The sequence below is a fragment of the Myotis daubentonii genome, chromosome 2, assembly GCF_963259705.1.
Source record: "Myotis daubentonii chromosome 2, mMyoDau2.1, whole genome shotgun sequence".
NCBI classification, from domain to species: domain Eukaryota; kingdom Metazoa; phylum Chordata; class Mammalia; order Chiroptera; family Vespertilionidae; genus Myotis; species Myotis daubentonii.
This window is the reverse complement of record NC_081841.1, coordinates 122947698-122968430: the sequence shown is the minus strand read 5'-3', so window position 1 is coordinate 122968430 and position 20733 is coordinate 122947698. Positions and strand designations below refer to the sequence as shown.

Below are 20733 nucleotides of genomic sequence, written 5' to 3'. Positions count from 1 at the left end.
GGTATGTATAAGTCACCAAAAATCCATGTAAATCACAGAAGGTCTGTGCAAGTTAAAAAAAGTAATATATGAAAAGAGAAAAAAAAGCTCTCTTTAATTTTTTTCAAAACCAATTGTTATTTCCCCACAAAAGCCCTGGGTAATATGGCCCTTTACAAAGAAAAATTTGGTTGGTTTTCTGAGGACTCTAGCAAATTCACACAGGGTTTTAGTCACTTGACACTGACTTTTAACATAGAGTAATTTACAAGTTATTCTCTTCCACTGCTGCTCTAAAAATGAAGAGCAACACATAAGAGACATTGCAAGGGCTTATACTAATAAATTAACTGGCCATCATAGTCAATACCACATATACAGACCAGGGGGAGATACAATCCCAAATCAAAAGCCTAATTACTAGTAGATATATCAAAGTAAAACAAATAAGGACAAAAGGAAAGGAACCGCCAGACTGATATAGCTAAGGAAAAAGGACTCTAGCCAAGCTATGCCAAAACCTCAAAGTCCTAGGTGTCTACATTACCCATAGGTCTCATGAAAATAAAAACTACACCTAAAGGAAAAATTACAAGGTTACTTCTCTGAAATTAAATCTATTTCTTATAAGTAACCACGGGAACTTCAACCTGAGGCCTACTCTTGTGAACCCATCGAGGACCTCAAGCTCATTTTCAAGAAACAAAAACGTATTGCAGATAAGTAATGTAATGGCTGGGCATCCATATAATTGTCCACCAACCTTCTTGTCAAATTTGTCACTTCTAGGAAGCAATAACTCCATGTCAAGACAATGATGCTTCAGGGATTCTAGCCCATTCCCTACTTTAAAAGAATCAACAAACAGCCTCTCTGTTCTAGTCTCAAGTCCCATTCCTTTATCTCCGTTAGGTCAGATAGGAAGAGGCTTCCATACCCTAACTCAGGCAGGCTCTACACCCCTTAACAGCATGAAGTAATTACAGAAGACGGACCTCCTTCCCTCATCAACCTTAAAAGATTTTAGGGATGCAAGTCTCTGACAGGGGAAATATGTTACAGGATTTCAGGGCAGGAGAAATAGGGAAACTGAAACAGGAAAGTTAAAACAAGGCCAAACAGTGTGGGCAATTTGCAGCCAGTTTGTAACTAACAAACCATTATCTTCCCCAGCCAAGGACACAGAGAAAATGGTTAAAAAAACAACAACCTCCCTAATGAAAAAATGCAGAAAGGAAGAGGGAAAGGGGAAAGGAAAAAAAAGGCTCGTATTACTTCCTAAGCAGAGAAGCCAGCAGTCTAAAGGCTTGGTAAAATAAAGTTGCCAGGTGCTTTTCATGAATTCTGGGAAAGCCACAACAAAGTAAAAAAAAAAAAGGGACATTGAGAATTAATCTGTACCAAAATAGTCATCACAGGAATTTTGAAGCCTATAGACAGGAGAGTATATAATGCCTCAGACCCCTACTCAGCTTGCTCTTCAGATGAGTTGAGAGTCTGTCTGCACTTCATAAGCCAGATGTATAGATTTGCTTGTTTTCTCAATAAAGATGCATGCTTTAATTATTTTTTTCACAATGCAATCAAGGTCTCTCATATAAATTCATTTATATGAGAAGATAAGGATAGAGGTTGGGGCAACCCCCTCTACTGACTCAGGGGGCTGTCCTGCCCAGTAACACCTCTTTGGTGTTGGTGAGAGGTGCCTATAACCGGTAGTAGGCATATAGGTGGCCTGTTGGGTGGGATTGTTAGAATGGAAGTAATCACTATCTTTAAAACAATGTGTAGAACAGTCAGCCTAAGGCATGTCAAAAGTCACACCTTGTCAGTTGTTTAAACTCAGTGGTTTGCAACATTAAGCCCTAACCGGTTTGGCTCAGTGGATAGAGCATCGGCCTGCGGACTGAAAGGTCCCAGGTTCGATTCCGGTCAAGGGCATGTACCTTGGTTGCGAGCACATCCCCAGTAGGTGGTGTGCAGGAGGCAGCTGATCAATGTTTCTCTCCCATCGATGGTTCTAACTCTCTATCCCTCACCCATCCTCTCTGTAAAAAAATCAATAAAATATATTTTTAAAAAAATAAAATAAAATGCTGTAACTCCTGGTATTTATTTCATAACTCCTATGCAGCAAAACACATTGGTTTTGTTTTTGTGTCAGCAAGTTGCCCTTCTGGTTGTGGTCTAATTTATCCCTTTACATTGTATCCTTGAGAAAAAGTCATAAGATCAGTTTTTCTATGGCCAAATATCAAAAGTAGAACAGTTTCATACTAAGAATTTCATGAAGTATGTTCATAATCAAGTTTGAATTCATATGATCCAGGGTCCTAGGACAACATTTGTAGCATGTGGCCAATAGAATGTTCTCTTCTCTCACATAGAAGAAGAAAAGTGGCAATTGAAATTCCTCCTTTGCCTATGAAAGCAAAACTTTCAAGTAATGGGAGTGTGGAAGGTGAGCAGAAAGCAGAGTTTGGATAATTTCTATGGGGACAGATGATCTTTGTGCCTGATGTCCCTTTTGCAGCCTGTAGCTGAGATGCATGAGCTCCTACTTGCTGAACAAGGGGATACCTTTGTTATCTTTTAGAAGTGAGGCTCAGAACAAGTGCAAGGGAAGGAAAAAGGTGCAGAGTCCAATGTGGTTATTCTTTATGGTCTAGTGGTGCAGCCATCAGTCACTTCATCAAGTCTCAATTTCTGGTCCACTCAGTGAAAGTGAGATGTAGTTAGAGTTCACTGACTCTTTCATAAAAAACACTATAACTGTATTTGTATAATTTCCAGATTTAAGAACAATAAAATATAAAACAAATCCTTACCCATCACTTTAATGCCTTACATATAGGTTAAGGCACCCAGTGAACCTCTGTTGCTAACCACATCCTTACAGTTGGGAGAGATATCAAGACAGCTATCTTAGAGATAAATCTTCCTCATGAAGCAGGTTGTCTACTTATAGAATCAATATGAAAATCAATGTATATTTTATAGAAAATACTTATTGTATATAAATTTATTTGCTTTGGCAATTTATTTATAATTGATGATGAATACCAACAATTGAGGTGAAAATACATGAGGTATAAATATAATATTAAAATGTAATATTGTATTTTATTTCCATTAGCAAAATAACTATGAATAAAATATTGTGGTATTTGACCAGCAAGTTTGATGCATCTTTCCCCTCCTTTTTCTTTTTCTTAGATGCACTGTGCTGTTATGCAGCAGTGATGTAATTAGTGTGTAGGTAAAAATTTTTAAAAAGCCAGGAAATTTGAAGAGAAGGGGAGCCAGAAATACAATCATTTTTGTTTTTATTCTATTTTAAGTATCTTCTAGGTCCTTGCTTCTCAGAGTGTGGTCTTTGGGCCAGCAGCCTGGGCCTATTAGAAATGCAGAATCACAGGCCCACCCAGACTGCCTGGATCAGAATTTGCTTTTGAAGAGGATCCCCAGATGATCTGTGTGCATGCTACAGTTGGTGATAGAATACCATTTATCCTTGTGTGCCTAGCACAGTTTCCAAACATGTAGGGTCCCATTTCTGGAATAGGACCCATGTTAAACTAGGTTAAACTTCACTAATGATCTTGTCTATGCCCATTAAAGTCATCCAGCACATATGGTTAAATTTAAGACGTATGGCAGAAGTGATTTTGTTTTGCTCACAGGGCATTGCCCAATGGAAAATTACGGCTTTGCTGCCACCTTCTAGGTAGTCAAAGAAACAAAAAACTCCTAAATCACAATTCAAACAGTATGATTTTTCTTGCTCCACACAGAACTCATATATAACATTTTAATTCCTCTCAATAAAATAATTGCACAATACTGATAAAAGAAAACATTACATAAATGCATACAATACAAAAAGGGGAAAACATTTTTCTTCTTTTTTCCCCTCTAACACCATTTGCTAAATGATGATACCAATCTCTATTTAGAGATCTGTCTATCTCAAACCAAACACAATAAATTATCTTTCTCTCTACAATTGTTGAATTATAATTAAGAAAAATTAAACCCATTAACAACTGATTTAGGAGAGTCAACTTGCTTAGTCTATATAATAATAAATAGGGTAAAATGCACAGGTAGCTTGACTGGCTAATGAAGAAACATGGGTTTAACAAACCTGTTTATATTTTCTAAAATTAATTGAAGAACTTAGTTTTGGTCTTATATTAGTTTAAAACCCTGTCTTTCACATTGGAAAACTTAAATGAATTATGTCTTGAGAGCATTATACATAACAAAATAAGAATTCCCTGAAGCTATAATTAATGGTCCAGGACTCTTAGATGACCATCATCTTCCTTTGTCTAGTGTCCAGAGTTAAATTCAGTGCAATACATTGGTAAGAAAATGCCAATTACCTGTGACCAAATAGGCCACTGGTCAAATAGAATGACATTTAAGAACATTATGAAATGTATCTATGAAAACATCATAGAACAAAGGGGCTCCCTTTGGCTATGTCTATGCAAAGGCTGTTCTAGTCAGCTCTAGTTAGCAGGGAAACAGGGGTTCTGTTCAGTCTCTCACTGACTCCAAAGGTTCTAGGGGTCTGATATTTCACCGAATCTGCACCCAGTGGGGCCAAGGAGCAACTGGGAATCTAGCTGTAAATTTGATAGTGACTTCTCACTACTTCTTTGCTTTAAAAAGGAGAACACATTGTTTTCCTTGCTTTATCCAGCACTCCACTCTCAGTTTTTGAATAACAAAAGCGACCTGACAACACATAAGAACCTTTTAATGTTGTTTGCCTTTGGTTAGTACATCTTTGGTTGAACATCAGGGCAGACTGACAGGCTACACATTTTCACACCTTCCTGTCAGCAGCAGCTCTGCTCAGTTTACAGGATGGTGGGGCACAGAGCAACTTGGAAAGAACCATGTAAGGAAGGGACTCAGCAAGGCAGGTGTTTCAAAATATGCAATTATATATAAAATTGATATTTTACATATATACAGTAAAGGGAGAGATATATACACTTTACATATGCTATACATACATTTAGTTACAGTTAAGAATATGCTTCTTAGAAGCTTTTAAATAGCAAATTAGGCAATGCACAAAGAAAACCCATTTAATTTTAAGTAACATAGATAAATGTTTTCATTTTTAAAAATATTATATTAGTAGGAATATAGCCATCTCCAGGAAGGCTAGGAAAGTTCGCAGAAACTCTTGCATCTTCAACATTCTGACTTCTCAGTGTTTCCATTTTGAGCAGGAACCATGTCAATCAGTTGTCCTCTCTCACTTTCTCCTGAGTGCACTCTCTCCCACAGGTGTTTCCTTTCACTTCCCCTTCCCTGAGCTTAATGTCACACTGGGGAAAACTCAGATTTTAGTTTCTGGACCCTCAGCAATGAGGGGCTGGAAAGAGTTTCTAATCCTGGCAACTTCCACTGCACACAGATGTCCAAAGCCTTTATTGTACCATTCTGGGGAGTGACCTCTGTGGGGACAAAAATCAGAAAGGAATTGGGAAAGTCTTTTTCCACAACATAGCAATTTGTCATGGTAGACAGGGCTGTCCTTGTGCCCTGATCATCAGTACATTTGCATACAACCTGGGTCGAGAACCCAGTGTTCAGACTATCTTTTCAGTACTTACTGGGTGCTTTAAAATGATATCATCTCCTCTGAGAAGATTCAGACTGAATTCTAGAATTGACTGAGAGAACTCAGTTTGTATCTACCAGACCAAGAACTTGGTTCAGCATCATGAATGCCCTGAAAAGTTTGGATTTAAGTTAGTTTCTTTTGAAAGGAGGGCACTGGAAGGAGCAGCAGAAGGAGGCAGACATAAAGGAAACGCCAGAGAGGAGACTCATGTTATGTGCTGAACTCCGGTGTTTGTGTTTGCTCTGTGCGAGAAGCATGGACACAGGAGTGGGGACAGAACTGAAAACAGAGAAGAGCAAAGGGCTCTAGGAAAATGACAGAATCTTAGGAAAGGTGGAGAAGAGGAACAGAGAGTGGGAGGCATACATAATCATCTATAAAAGCATGTTAATGGCTATTGGGGGGGGGGAAAGTATAGTTAAATAAGAAATCAGGATGATAGACAGGCAAATGTGCCACTTGAGCTGAGACTCCAACACCATGCCTGCCCTCCTGAGGGGTTCATACTTACTTCAGGTCTATCCTGCAGATGTGGGTCAGTCTTGACTTGCCGGAACCACATGGTTCTATTAAGTACTGAGAATCCATCACTATGGCTCTCACACCGCCCATGAGCTGAGCGTCCTCGTGCTCCACAGAGAGGGAGACCAGGGTACACATTCCTTTGGGCAAATCAGTCTTCCAGGTCCTGTAGTGAAACAACCCACACATCAGAGTTATGGCTAAGAGAGAAAGATTTGAACACAGTGCTGAGGTTTACACATATTTTCCTGCTCAAATTCCAATTCTAGTTACTTCGATTAAGCCAATGACTCCCATAAGTTTGGGTAAAGTTTATACAGTGCAGTTCAAAGCAAGGGTCTCAGCCCAAGAACCCAGAGACCAGAAATGGCCATGCAGCACCCAGACCTTTGGAAACAAACTGAGGCTGCAGAGGTCTTACAGATTTGGAATTAGGAAGCACTCATTCAATTCATTCAGTAAACATCTAATGACCACAGAGATGTGCCAAGCTCTGAGAAGCCACCAAGGGCACAGAGATACACAGTCCAGGAGGGGAAGCAGAAATACAAAGATAATTCTAAAACATCGTGGTCAGTGTAGTGACATGGAGATGCACAGAGCGCTCTGGGATCATGTGGAAGGGAAGGGGAGGCACACAGGGAAGCCTTCCTAGAGGAGATAATGCTCAATTCAAGTCTTAAAGGATAAATGAACTGGCGATGCTCAGCTTGAAGAAAACTAGACTCTGTGGACTGCTATCTTTCTATAAATACCTGAGTGGCTCTTGAATAGGAGAAGAAATAAATACAGTTGATTTGACTTTAGAGAAGCCTTGTCTCACAATGTGTGCTTTCCAAAAACGGAGTGGGCTCTATGAGGAGGTAGTGAGTTCCTGTTATTGAAGCTATTCAAGCATGGAGGGGACTAACATTTGGAGTAAAATTGTTGATGAAAGTCAGGAGCTATGAGAGCACTTAAACAATATATACTATAGGGTATAGATTTTATTATTACCATCCCAGTTTAAGTCATAAATTCTATTCCCTTACTTAGTCATCTCATCTATAACTTCCTCCTGTCCTATGATAACCACAAAGAGAAACTATTATACATTCTCAACAAGAAGTCAGGAGTAAGCAAGTCCCACACAAGTGCTTAGGGACTTCCCCATGGGCATGACCATTCTCTTTTCATGCATGATAATGTGATTAATAATAAAGATGGGAAAATTATACATTTGTGTAAGCAAAATGGAAAAATCTGCAGTAACTATTACTGGAAGCTCCTGAGGAACTAGAGAAGAGGACAATGTGAGAATCAATCATGAAAGGAGACTAGCCATGTATGTGTGAGCCTAAATAGGGAGATACTCTGATGACAGAAATTATTTCAGTATGTCACTTCCTCACCATACTTGCCACTCTTTAGCTTCTTGTTTCATAATCACAAGAAATTCGTGTTGCAGGAACTACATATGGCTCATCATTTATCTCCTTGCATTCTGACTTCTTCTCCCTCAGAGTCTCATGGCCTACCCACCTTCTCCTTTAAGTCTTGGATCAAGTATCAATGCAGTGAGATTCTGCCCTGACCACTATATTTAAAATCCCATCCCTTACTTTGCCCTTATCTTACTTATGCCCCTATATAAGTAACTCTATCCCCTTACTTATTATGTATTGACTCTCTCTGCCTAATAAAATAGAAACATGAGAGAGCAGGATTGTGGTCTGCAGTGTTCCCCGCTGTTTCCCCAAAGCCTCCAATGGAGTCCTGCTCAGGTGGTGATGGAAGGATACACTAAGAAATAGCATTCTGGTGGATGTATGGAAGGAAGGAGGCTCCAAGCTTGACTGGCCCTCAGCCTCCTCTAAGGAAGGAAGAGGCTCCATTCCCATGGCATAAATATTCTATGTGAAAAGTAACCTTTAGTTTGCCATCAAGACTAGTTTCATAAAGGAAATATTTTAAATATACGTATGGGAATTTCACTAGTGATTCCTTTTATATCACTAATCCAAGAGAAACAACAGTGTTTGCCATCAGCTATCAATAAAAAAGGATATATTGATTTAATTACATTTTATATGAGTTTTTTAGTATCCTGAATCCCTCTTATTTCTGATTCAATACTGACTCACCAGCCCACATGCACAGATCCACTGTGCAAACTTCCTGTCACTGGTTGAGCATTCCATTACGAACTCAACCCATAAATCTCTCAGAAGAAATATTTCAGCAGCAGACACAGTCTTGCAAGCTTGGTCAGACCCTGGAATCTACTGGACATCCAGCATAGTTGGACCTTCAGAGCTGTAATGAGCTATGAACAGCTGAAGCTATGCAAATGAATTCTAAAGTTACATTCCAATCTTGAGAGTTACACAAACCCTCCAGAGGGAGAAAGACAAAAAGCAGGAGAAAGTCAGACTCAATTTACATTATTTGGCAGAAAGTACAACTGGACAAACAGCAGTTATTCTTAGCACTCTGTTCTGAGGAAATGAACAATATTTATGGCCTAATAAACCGTATGCTCCAAAATTGCAGCAGTCATAAGAGAGCTCAACAGAGCTGAAAATTAGGGGAAGAAGTAGGAAGTTGGGCATAAATGGAGCAAATTCAGTTTTTGCTGAGGGAAATGAGGGCCAACTTAGTATTCCCATTGCAGGCTGAATTTAGGTGGTCAAACTCTGTGAAATGCTTAAATCTGCAGCTTTATCTGCTCTAGGAACAGAATATATTTAACTCTAGAATCAAGCTTACCTGAGAACCACAAAGTCTCTGGAAGGATGGGGGGCCATGCTGTTCAACACGTACTGATAGATTTCTGTTTGCTTGTCCAGAGTTTCCACAACCTTCCACTGCACAAAATCCTCATCCCATAGGTGGCGCTCTCTTAGCACACGATTCAAAACCACTGAAGGGGGTGCTTCCACCTCCACGGAAGCCTTCCATAACTTCAGTGGATTCCCGTCTCCCACCTTGGGAAAGATACCATCAAAGGCTGAACAGGTTAACTAGTTCCAACAAAAACCTACCATATTTCATTGGGTGTTCCAAAAAAAATCACTAATTATGCACCTTGAAAGAGTGATTCTGCATATCTGAGGTTTACCATTTCATAATGGTAATCCTAAAGATTAAAAAATAATAATAATGATCATAAAATAATAACCATTGATACACATTAACCTCTTTGCCAAGTGTCTTTCTAACCCATTTGATTTTTAAATAGCCCTCCTCTGACAGTGGTATTATTATTATGTCCATTATGCAACTGAAAAAACTGAGGCATAAAGAGGTGTGTGATTTGCCTAACATCACATAGCTAAGGGCCAGAGAGTGCATTGGGATCTAGTAGTCTGGCTTCACAGTTTGCATTCTGATTATGGGCAACATGATTGCCTCGCAGTCACTAGAAAGAGTCTTTGACATGTTCATGTGTGTGCCAAGCCTGTGGACAGTGGATGTTTTTAAAGCAAAGCAATTTCTTGGTTGTTGGATGTAGTTCCTTTGGGGTAGTTTTTTTTTTTACCACCCCTGAGATTACCTTTTTGAAAGCAAGGTCTGTATTGTCTGTGCTGGAACACGTAACCCATCCTTTAAACTTCTCTTTGGCTTCCTTCTGGAGGCCCTGGATGAGCTGGTCCAGGTAAGTGTGGAATGTGGCCCCACTTTCCTCCACCTGGGTCCCCAGGTCTTCCAGAGTTGGAGTATGTATCTCAGCCTCCACGTAAGAATTATGAAACTGGGCTACCATCTCATGCGGGACCTGAACCAATGGGTGCATGAAAGAGCAACAGATGCATGAGTTAAAGAAATGCAGAGACTAATAGAAAAAGCAAAGTCATTTAGTAAAAAAATGGTGTGTATCAGAATGAGCCAAGTGCTGTGGACCAGATGTTTTACTAAGATCAGTGGCAAAGCTGGTGGTAGAGGGTGGGGCTTCCTAAAGGCAGGAAACACAAATATGTTTCTGAGACTATATTTATTACTCAAAACATAGCAATGATTTCTCATTCAGTCTTTCCATTTTCCATAAATTTTCCCTTTAATGTATTTTTATTCAGTTTGGCAAAATGTGGGCTCAGGAAACTTAAGGGAAACATCAACTATGACTTAGAAATGGCTTTACCTCTTTAGCATACTTTTCTCACTTGCAAATGCCAAATGTACCACAAAAAAGTATGCCTGAAGTCTAGTTCACTTTCTTCTTTAACATAGCTGTGACTACATCCATAAGCTATTCTTGATTCTTAGTTAACAGGGATTGGTTAACACACACACACACACACACACACACACACACACACACCCCAGAAACACACACAGAGATGTTGAACCTAATCATGTCCTGAGGTAAAAAAAATAAATAAATAAAAGAACAGCCCAGCTAATGTGGCTCAGTCGTTGAGCATTGACCCATGCACCAAGAGGTCTTGGTTCGTTTCCCAGTCAGGGCACATGCCCTGGTTGCGGGCTTGAACCCCAATAGACAGCAGGCAGTCAGTCTGTTTCTCTCGCATTGATATTTCTATCTTTCTCTCTCTGAAATCAATAAAAACATATTTTTTAAAAAGAAACTAATTGTCTGGCTTGCCTTGAACCTGGTAACTGATGGCGACATAACTGTTCTCATGAAAACCGTCATCATGGTAACTCCAAATATTTAACTGTCAAGACTCAATTATATAGATACCTTCTCACATTTCTTGGATTCAAAGACCATAGCTATAGAGGGTACTATTGTCATTATAAACTCAGGAACAAACATATAAGCCATGAGTGTAAAAATTGTTCCAATGATCTCATCTAGTTCCAAGAGCTATAAGGAAGGAAGTTCAAGCCTTTCACTCACCTCAAAAAGTCTGTCACATTCCATGATCATGTGGGCAAGGCCCTGAGAGGCGGCCAGATTCTCACTGAGGTCCTTTTGATCTGGCTTCCCAGTGGCGTATTTCTTCTGTATGGCCCTGTAAGTGAAGGGGACAGTCCTAAGCAGATCTCAATCCAAAGAGCTTTTCACAATAAAAGCTCATCCTTTTTCTTTTTCTTTTTCTTTTTCCAGGTGCTCTCCTGATCCCATACTTTCTCATTTCCAAACAAAAGCAATGACCACACATATTAGATGTTCTGAATCAGGCTAAAAGTCTGACAGTTCATAATGAAAAACCTTGGAAAAATACAAGGACAGGAATAACTGTTGGGGGAGAAATTAATCTATTTTTTTCCAAGTTTGAAACCACTTTGCTGCAAGCTGCCATGCCTGGGCCTTGAATCTAATCCTTTCCTTTTAAACTTAAAGATTATAAAATACTACTTCATGTACTTTTCCCTCCTTCCCACTCACACACCCAGGTTTTCTAGGTCACAACAGACATTCTTCAATGCTACTTTGACAATTCTATGAACCTGAGCACACAAATTAGGTCCTTAAAACATTTTCTGGTTATAAATTAAGAGCTGACAAATCCTCAAATTGAAATCCAATGTGAGAAGTTTTTGTTTGTTTGTTTTGTTTTTTTAATGAACTGTGGGTTTTATCTGGTTTACGATTCCTGCTGTTGCTGAGGAAAACCCACCTGGGGGAGCTTTCTTTCTTCAATAAATTGAGATGAAAGAGAGAGGGGGCCAGACACACAGCCAGGTTCTTGGGTGTCATCTGATTCTCTTCCACCAAGTTGGCAACGTCCTTGAGGAAGCACAGAAGCGTCTGCAGGACGTCCCTGCTCTCATCAGCCAGCAGCAGGATGGCAGCCTGCACTGCCTGCAGCCGCTGCTCTTCGGGGACATCTGTGGAAAAGTGGGTGCCAGGGCATCAGAGAAACAGCCACAGAAAGAGCCAGCTGGGGAAAAAGTGAGTAAACTGAACCTTCCTGATGTGAAGACACACTCAGAGACATCATCATCAACCATGATGACAACTGCTAAGAAAGAAGTAATTGCTTTGGCCTTACAGTTGGTAAGAGACAGAGCTGGGATTGGAGTCTCAGCATCCAACTTCAGAATCCAGTCTTCACAAGGAAGTAGCCCTTGCTTTTCAGACTCTGCTCATCCTTTTTCAAACCATTTTTCTGTTCTGGTTGAAGTAGGCAGTAAGCCAGAGCACTATCAGCCTGGCTTTCTCCTTGCCCATCCCCTCCCACCAGACAGCTTGTAAACCACTCTGGATGCCTGGGACTCAGTGGGGCATGGTTTGGAATCCACTGTGTTGGGGGATGGCAGCCTTGCCTTTCCTTGCCCTGAGTGGAGCAGCCAGGTGTGATGTCAACTTGGTGCAATTAACCATGAATGGTGGGATTGATTTGCTTGGCCCCCTGAACTAATGCCAGAAGGCCAGCCTGGTACATTTACTTCTTTCCTACAAGCCACCGGGGCTTGGTTCAGAGGAGGCACATGGCTTTATGTGGTGACTCAGGCCATCTGTTCTAATCTTGAAAGTAATGGAAATTGAGGTTGTGTTTAGGGAAGAAGAACCAGGCTCACTAAAACTATGGGGAATGGATGGTCCCATTCCTCTTTAGGTTGGTCATTGCGGTGGTAGGGGTGGTAATGTAGGCATTGGTCACGCAGACTTAAATAGAAATTGGCCCCAATAATATGAAGTAAACTAAAAGGAAAAATCACAACAAATGGGTGCTAGGTGCTACATTTTGCTGCCCACTGGTTGTGTTTTTTTAGGCCTGACTCACTGCCCTTATTCTCTCATTCTGAAAGACACAGTCAATAATTCTCTTCAGTTAACATTGTTTCATTCTTAAAATACCAAGTTCTAGAACAGGTCTCTGCAGTAGGCTGCCTATGCTCAAATGAGTGGGTGGGGAGATGTGCTCGTGACAATCTTTAAGGTGTGGGAAGAAAATATTAGAATTTTCAGTGGCGTTTATGTCTCCTCTCATAGATATGTTACATAATATGCATAGTATGGCATAGTATATCATAATATATTTATATTATTAAAAATAAGTATACATGCTCAGATATTTACTATTGGTAGAGTTGCATGAAAAACAATGTGGCGCCTGCTGCTCTAGAGGGGCTGTAGTGTGACCTTATGACCAGGTCCTGGCCATCTCCATCATCATAGTTTCCAGAGCTGGGCACACTCCTACCTCCAGTCTGCCAGCAAATCGGAATGTCTGGAATAGCCTGACCATGCATTCAGCATTCTGTAACCCATCCTCACCCCCACCACATCCACAGCAGCAGATGGGAGACCTGGGTTTAGTAGAGAAGAGTCATTTTTTTTCTAATTATAGCAAATCTTTTTCTTTTCTCTTGGTTGTGATGAAACAGAAGCAGGTACTACTAATAACTACAAGCATGTCATTGACGTGTTATAAATTCAGCTTGAGCCACTGAACTGCTCTTTTAAAAAATATACTTTTTATTGTTGATAGCTTCAACCCCCTCCTCGCAGCCCTCTCCATCCCCCTCCCCAGGTCTTCACTACCCTATTGCCCATGTCCATGAGCTGTGCATATAAGTATATACATTCTTGGATTTATCTCTTCTCGTCCCCTCCACCCCACATTGAGGTATGCCAGGCTGTTCCATGCCTCCATGCTTCAGGTCTTATTTTGTTGGTCAATTCATTTTGTTCATTAGATTCCACAAATCAGTGAGATTATGTTGTACTTGTCTTATTTCACTTAGCATAATACTTTCCAGGTCCATCTATGCTGTCTCAGAGGGTAAGAGAGCCCTCTTTTTTACAGTTGCATAATATTCCATAGAGTAAATGTCCCACAGCTTTTTTATCCATTCATCTACTGATGGGCACTTGGTCTGTTTCCACACCTTAGCTATTATAAATAATGCTGCTATGAACATAGGGGTGCATATTTTATTTCTTATTGGTGTTTTGGGGGTTTTAGGATATATTCCCAGAAGTGGGATCACTGGGTCAAATGGAAGTTCTATTTTTAATTTTTTGAGGAAACTCCATACTGTTTTCCATAGTGGCTGTACCAGTCTGCATTCTCACCAGCAGTGAACTAGTATTTCCTTTTCCACATCCTCACCAGCACTTGATGTTTGTTGATTTTTGTATGACAGCCATTCTGACAGGTGTGAGGTGATATCTCATTGTGGTTTTAATTTGTATTTCTCTGATGGTTAGTGACTTTTGAGCATTTTTTCATATGTCTCTTGGCCATTTGTATGTCCTCTTTGGAGAAATGTCTATTCAGGTCTTCTGCCCATTTTTTAATTGGATCGTTAGTCTTCCTTTTGTTAAGCTGCATGAATGTCTTATATATTTTGGAAATTAACCCCCTATCAGATGTAACATTGGCAAATATGTTCTCCCAGGAAATGGGCTCTGTTTACATTTTGTTGATAGTATTTTTGCTATGCAGAAGTTTTTGATTTTGATGTTATCCCAATTGTTTATTTTTTCCTAATTTTTCCTTGCCTCAGGAGATGTATATTTTCCTGCCTATGGTTTCTTCTAGGATTTTTATGGTTTCACAACTTACATTTGTCTTTTTTCCCATTTTGAGTTTACTTTTGTGTCTGGTGTAAGATGGTGGTCTAGTTTCATTTTTTTTGCATGTATCTGTTCAATTTTCCCAACACTATTTATTGAAGAGACTGTCTTGACTCCATTGTATGCTCTTGCCTCCTTCGTCAAATATTAATTGAGCATAATGGTTTGGGTGGATTTCCTGGCTCTCTGTTCTATTCCATTGATCTATGCCTGTTATTGTGCCAGTACCAGGATTTTTGGAGTAGAATGGCTTTGCAGTATAACTTGATATCTGGTATTGTGATCCCTCCAACTTTGTTTTTCTTTCTCAAGTTTGCTGTGGCTATTTGGGATCTTTTTTGGTTCCATATAAATTTTTGCAGTATTTCTTCTAGATCTGTGAAATATGCCATTGATATTTTAATAGGGGTTTCATTGAATCTGTAGATAGCTTTGGGTACAATAGACATTTCCATAATGTTAATTCTAACAGTCCATGAACAAGGTATATTCTTCCACTTGTTTATATCTTCCTCGACCACTTTTTTTCAAAGTCCAAAGTCCTTACCTCCTTTGTTAAGTTTATTCCTTAGTATCTTAAATTTTTGTCACAATGGTAAGTGGAATTGTTTTTTTTTAGTTTCTCTTTCTGAGAATTCATTCTTGGTGTATAAAAATGCCCTTGATTTCTGGTTTTTAATTTTGTATTCTGCTACATTGCCAAATTCATTTATTAAATCTAATAGATTATTGGTGGGGTCTTTAGTGTTTTTTTTTTTTTAATGTACAATATCATGCCATCTGCAAATAATGAGAGTTTTACTTCCTCCTTGCTAATTTGGGTACTGTTTACCTCTTCTTCTTGTCTGATTGCTGTGGCTAGGACTTCCAGTACTACGGTTGAATAAGAGTGGTGAAAGTGGACATCCCTGTCTTGTCTTGTTCTTAGGGAACAAGTGGAGGGTATGATCCCTCTATTCCCACTTTGCTAAGAGATTTTATTAAAACAGGGTGTTGGATTGTATGGAATTCTTTTTCTCCCTCAATGATATGATTATGTGATTTTTGTCTTCTACTTTGTTTATGTGATGTATCACGTTTATTGATTTGCAAATATTTTTCTTATGAGGAACTGTATTTTTTTGTTTGTTTTATTGCTTAAAGTATTACAAAGAGTATTACATATGTCTCCTTTTTTTTCCTTGACCTTCCCCCGGCCTCCCCTACCCTCCATTGTCTTGTGTCCATTGGTTATGCTTATATGCATGCATACAAGACCTTCGGTTGATCTCTTACCACCACCCCCCCAACCCTCCCCGGCCTTCCTGCTGTAGTTTGAGTTTGTTCGATGCTGCTCTGCCTCTGTATCTATTTTTGTTCATTAGTGTATAATGGTCTTTATTATCCACAAATGAATGAGATCACATGGTATTTTTCTTTCATTGACTGGCTTATTTCACTTAGCATAATGCTCTCCAGTTCCATCCATGCTGTTGCAAATGGTAAGAATTCCTTCTTTTTCACAGCAGCATAGTATTCCATTGTGTAGATGTACCATAGTTTTCTAATTCATTCATCTGCTGATGGGCACTTAGGCTGTTTCCAAATCTTAGCTATGGTAAATTGTGCTGCTATGATCATAGGGATGCATGGATCCTTTCTGATTGGTGTTTCTGGTTTCTTGGGATATATTCCTAGAAGTGGGATCACAGGGTCAAATGGGAGTTCCATTTTTAACTTTTTTAGAAAACTCCATACTGTCTTCCATAGCGGCTGCACCAGTCTGCATTCCCACCAGCAGTGCAGGAGGGTTCCTTTTTTTCTGCATCCTCTCCAGCACTTGTAGTTTGTTGATTTGTTGCTGATAGCCATTCTGACATGTGTGAGATGGTATCTCATTGTTGTTATAATTTGCATCTCTCGGATGATTAGTGACTTTGAGCAAGTTTTCATATGTCTCTTGGCTTTCTGAATGTCCTCTTTTGAAAAGTGTCTACTTAGGTCCTTTGCCCATTTTTTGATTGGATTATTTATCTTCCTTTTGTTAAGTTGTATGAGTTCCCTATGAATGTTGGAGATTAAACCCTTATTGGTGATTACATTGGCAAATATGTTCTCCCATGAAGTGGGCTTTCTTGTTGTTTTGTTGATAGTGTCTTTTGCCCTGCAGAAGCTTTTTATTTTGATGTAGTCCCATTTATTTTATCCTTAGTCTCCATTGCCCTAGGAGCTGTACCAGTAAAAATATTGCTATGACATATTTCTGCAATTTTTCTGCCTATGGAGTCTTGTAGGGTTTTTATGGTTTCCCATCTTACATTTAAGTCCTTTAGCCATTCTGAGCTTGTTTTTGTATATGGTGTAAGTTGGTGATCTAGTTTCATTTTTTTGCATGTATCTAATCAAATTTCCCAGCACCATTTATTGAAGAGACTGTCTTGACTCCATTGTATGCTCTTGCCTCCTTTGTCAAATATTAACTGAACATAATGGCTTGGGTCAATTTCTGGGTTCTCTGTTCTGTTCCATTGGTCTATATGTCTGTTCTTGTGCCAGTACCAGGCAGTTTTGAGAACCGTGGCTTGGTAATGTAGCTTGATATCTGGAATTGTGATTCCTCCAACTTTGTTTTTCTTCCTCAGGATTGCTGTGGTTATTCAGGGTATTTTTTTTATTCCAGATGAATTTTTGGAGTTTGTTCTAGATCTTTGAAATATGCTGTTGGTATTTTAATGGGAATTGCATTGAGTCTGTAGATTGCTTTGGGTAGTATGAACATTTTAATGATGTTGATTCTATCAATCCATGAACATGGTATGTTCTTCCACTTGTTTATGTCTTCCTCTGTTTTTTTTTTTTTTTTCAATGTCCTGTAGTTTCCTGAGTACAGGTCTTTTGCCTCCTTAGTTAAGTTTATTCCTAGGTATCTTAATTTTTTTTGGGTGCAGTGGTAAATGAGATTGTTTTATTAGTTCCACTTTCTGGGTGTTAATTTTGTATCCTGCTACATTGCTGAATTCATTTATTAGGTCTAGTGGTTTTTTGATGGAGTCTTTGGGGTTTTCTATGTTTAATATAATGTCATCTGAGAATAAGGACAGTTATGCTTCTTCTTTTCCAATTTAGATGCCTTTTATTTCTTCTTCTTCTCTTATCGCTATGGCTAGCACTTCCAGTGCTGGCACAAACAGGAGTGGTGAAAGTGGGCATCCCTATTCTTAGGGGAAATGAGTTTAGTTTTTACCCATTGAGTATGATGTTGACTGTAGATTTGTCATATAAGGCTTTTATTATGTTGCGGTATGATCCCTCTATTCCCACTTTGCTGAGAGTTTTTATTAAGAAAGGGTGTTGGATTTTGTCAAATGCTGTTTCTGCATTGATTGATATGATTATGTGATTTTTTTCTCTCAATTTGTTTATGTGATATATCACATTTATTGATTTGCTGGTAATTGTACCATTTTTGAATCCCCAGAATAAGTCCCCCTTGGTCATGGTGTATGATCTCTCTAATGTAATGGTGAATCTGATTTGCTAGAATTTTGTGGATGATTTTTAGCATCTATGTTCATCTCTTTCTTTGTTTTTAACGTTTTCCCTTTTAATTATGATGTATCTAGGTGTGAGTCTCTTTGGGTTCATCTTGACTGGGACTTTCTGTGCCCCTGAACTTGTGTGATATTTTCCTTCACCAGGTTGGGGAAGTTTTCTGTCATTATTTCTTTAAACAGGTTCTCTGTTCCTTGCTCAGCCTCTTCCTCTTCTGGTATATCTATAATGTGTATGCTCATACATTTCATGTTGTTCCAGAGATCCCTTAAGCTATCTTCCTACTTTTAAATTACTTTTTCTATTTTCATCTATGACTGGGTGTTTATTTGTACCTTGTCTTCCAAATCACTGATTTGGTCCTCTGCTTCATCCAATCTACTTTTAATACCTTCTAGTGTCTTCTTGATGTCAGATGTATCATTTTACATTTTTGTCTGGTTCTTGTTCATGGCCTCTATTTTCTTTTTTTATTATTGATTAAGATATTACATATGTATCCTTATCCCCACATTACCCTGACAGTCATATGGGTACTCCCTTGTAGGTAACTGACGGTCTTTCTCTTGCTGCTTTTAAGATTCTCTCTTTGTCTTTTGCTCTTGGCATTTTAATTATGATGTGTCTTGATGTGGTCCTCTTTGGGTTCCTTTTTTGGGGGGTTCTCTGCGCTTCCTGGACTTGTAAGTCTATTTCTTTGACCAGATAGGGGAAGTTTTCTGTCATTATTTCTTCAAATAGGTTTTCAATATCTTGCTCTCTCTCTTCTTCTGGTACCCCTATAATTCTGATGTTGGTACGCTTGAAGTTGTCCCAGAGGCTCCTTACACTATCTTCATATTTTTGGAATCTTTTTTATTTTTTATTTTTCGGTTGGGTATTTTTTGTTTCTTCGTATTTCAAATCTTTGACTTGATTCTTGGGATCCTCTTGTCTGCTGTTGGATCTCTGCATAATATTCTTTATTTCAGTCAGTGTATGCTTAATTTCTAGTTGGTCTTTTTTCATATCCTCCAGGGTCTCACTAAATTTATCGGCGGTTTCCATAAAATTCTTGAAAAACCTTATAAATGTGGTCTTGAACTCTATATCCAGTCGTTTGCTTTCCTCCATTTCTGTCATTTGTGACCTGTTTCTTTGTCTCCGCATTTTTTATGCTTCCCTGTGTTGGTAGAGTGGTTTTGTGTGCTAGGTGTCCTGTAGGGCCCAGTGGCTTAGCCTCCCCAGTTATTTGAGGTGGACACTCTTGGTGTACCCCCTTGTGGGCTTTTTGCACAGACTTATTGTAGTTACTAGGGGCCCGGTGAACGAAATTCGTGCACTGGGTGTGTGTGTGGGGGAGTGTCCCTCAGCCCAGCCTGCCCCCTCTCACATAGTGGGAGCCCTCAGGCGTTGACCCCCATCACCCTCCAATCGCAGGATCGGCCCCTTGCCCAGGCCTGGCGCCTCTGGCCTAGGCGTCTGGCCCGGGCAGCGGGGACCTGCAGTGGCAGCGGCCCCGCAATCGTGGGCTCCGCTTTAGGCCCAGGCAAGGGACCCCTAGCTCCTGGGACTTCCAGCTTCGACCGTGCCCAGCTCCCATCGCTGGCTCCACCCCTACTTCCTGCTATCACTGGCCAGGGCAGAAAAGGCGCCTGATTCTCCGATCATGGCTGGGGTTTCCGATCACTGTCAGTGGCAGGGGGCTTCTTCCTGCTTCCCCTTTCGCCTCCCTGCATTGTGCCTACATATGCAAATTAACCGCCATCTTGTTGGCAGTTAACTGCCAATCTTAGTCGGCAGTTAATTTGCATATAGCCCTGATTAGCCAATGAAAAGGGTAGCTCGTACGCCAATTACCATTTTTCTCTTTTATTAGTGTTGATGCCTTGATTGTTGTAGGATCACTGGGAGGAATTGATCTCCAGGCCAATTGGCAGTGAGAATCGGCTGTGTCTGCAGTGGGAGAACTTCTGTGCTGAAGACACCCTTCTGGGGCAAGACTTGCTTCAGTGGGGTTTTGGTGCTCACTGAGTCTGTACCCTGAGTGTGTCCCTTATGGATCTGAGGAGTTGTAATCTGGATGGTCCCCCTCTGACCACTGGATACACTGGCTCTTGGATCTAAGGAGGTGCTAATTTAGCCTCTGCCTGAGGTTACCCAGCAGGAGCTACGAAGAGAACTGCAGATTCCCCTTCCTTTTTTGGAGTTTGGAGGTGCCCTGATGAGGCCCAGCTGTGAAGCAATGCAAACCGCTGTGGGGCCTTGGGCCTTCTCTTGGAAGTTCTGGGTCTGTCTGGCCCAGCTGCAGTTAGGTAATTTTCAGGTTGCAAAGGGCCGGGGCATTCATATGCAAAAGCCTCTGCCACAGCCTGGGTGAGGCAGGGTCTCAGGGAATCAAAGGGCGGAGCAAGCAGCTATGGCGGATTCTCAGCCCTGCCCTAAGGGGCCGCGTATCTCAGTGTCCCGGTAATTGTTGCAAGCACCTCTGAGGGAAAGCCGCCCTCAAGTTCCAAGTTCTGCCTGCTGCCAGACAGTCCAGTTTCTCCCCATATGAGTCCTGGGTCCCCGGAGACTTCCCGGAACAGGAGTTCAG

The 20733-nt window shown here is 40.2% G+C and overlaps 1 protein-coding gene across 5 annotated transcripts in view; it reads right to left on the bottom strand.

Moving 5' to 3' along the window:
• Positions 1–3776: 3776 nt before the first annotated feature.
• STARD13 (StAR related lipid transfer domain containing 13) overlaps positions 3777–20733 on the bottom strand; it is a 312838-nt gene continuing 295881 nt past the window's right edge. For all 5 annotated transcript variants that reach the window (XM_059684434.1, XM_059684436.1, XM_059684433.1 and 2 more), the window contains 6 exons: positions 11719–11929; positions 10995–11109; positions 9687–9908; positions 8900–9117; positions 6141–6317; positions 3777–5459 (listed from right to left, as the gene is read on the bottom strand). In XM_059684434.1, the coding sequence (XP_059540417.1) occupies positions 5342–5459; positions 6141–6317; positions 8900–9117; positions 9687–9908; positions 10995–11109; positions 11719–11929 (1061 nt within the window). In that variant the 3' untranslated portion in view covers positions 3777–5341. The remainder of the gene's footprint in view (positions 5460–6140; positions 6318–8899; positions 9118–9686; positions 9909–10994; positions 11110–11718; positions 11930–20733) is intronic.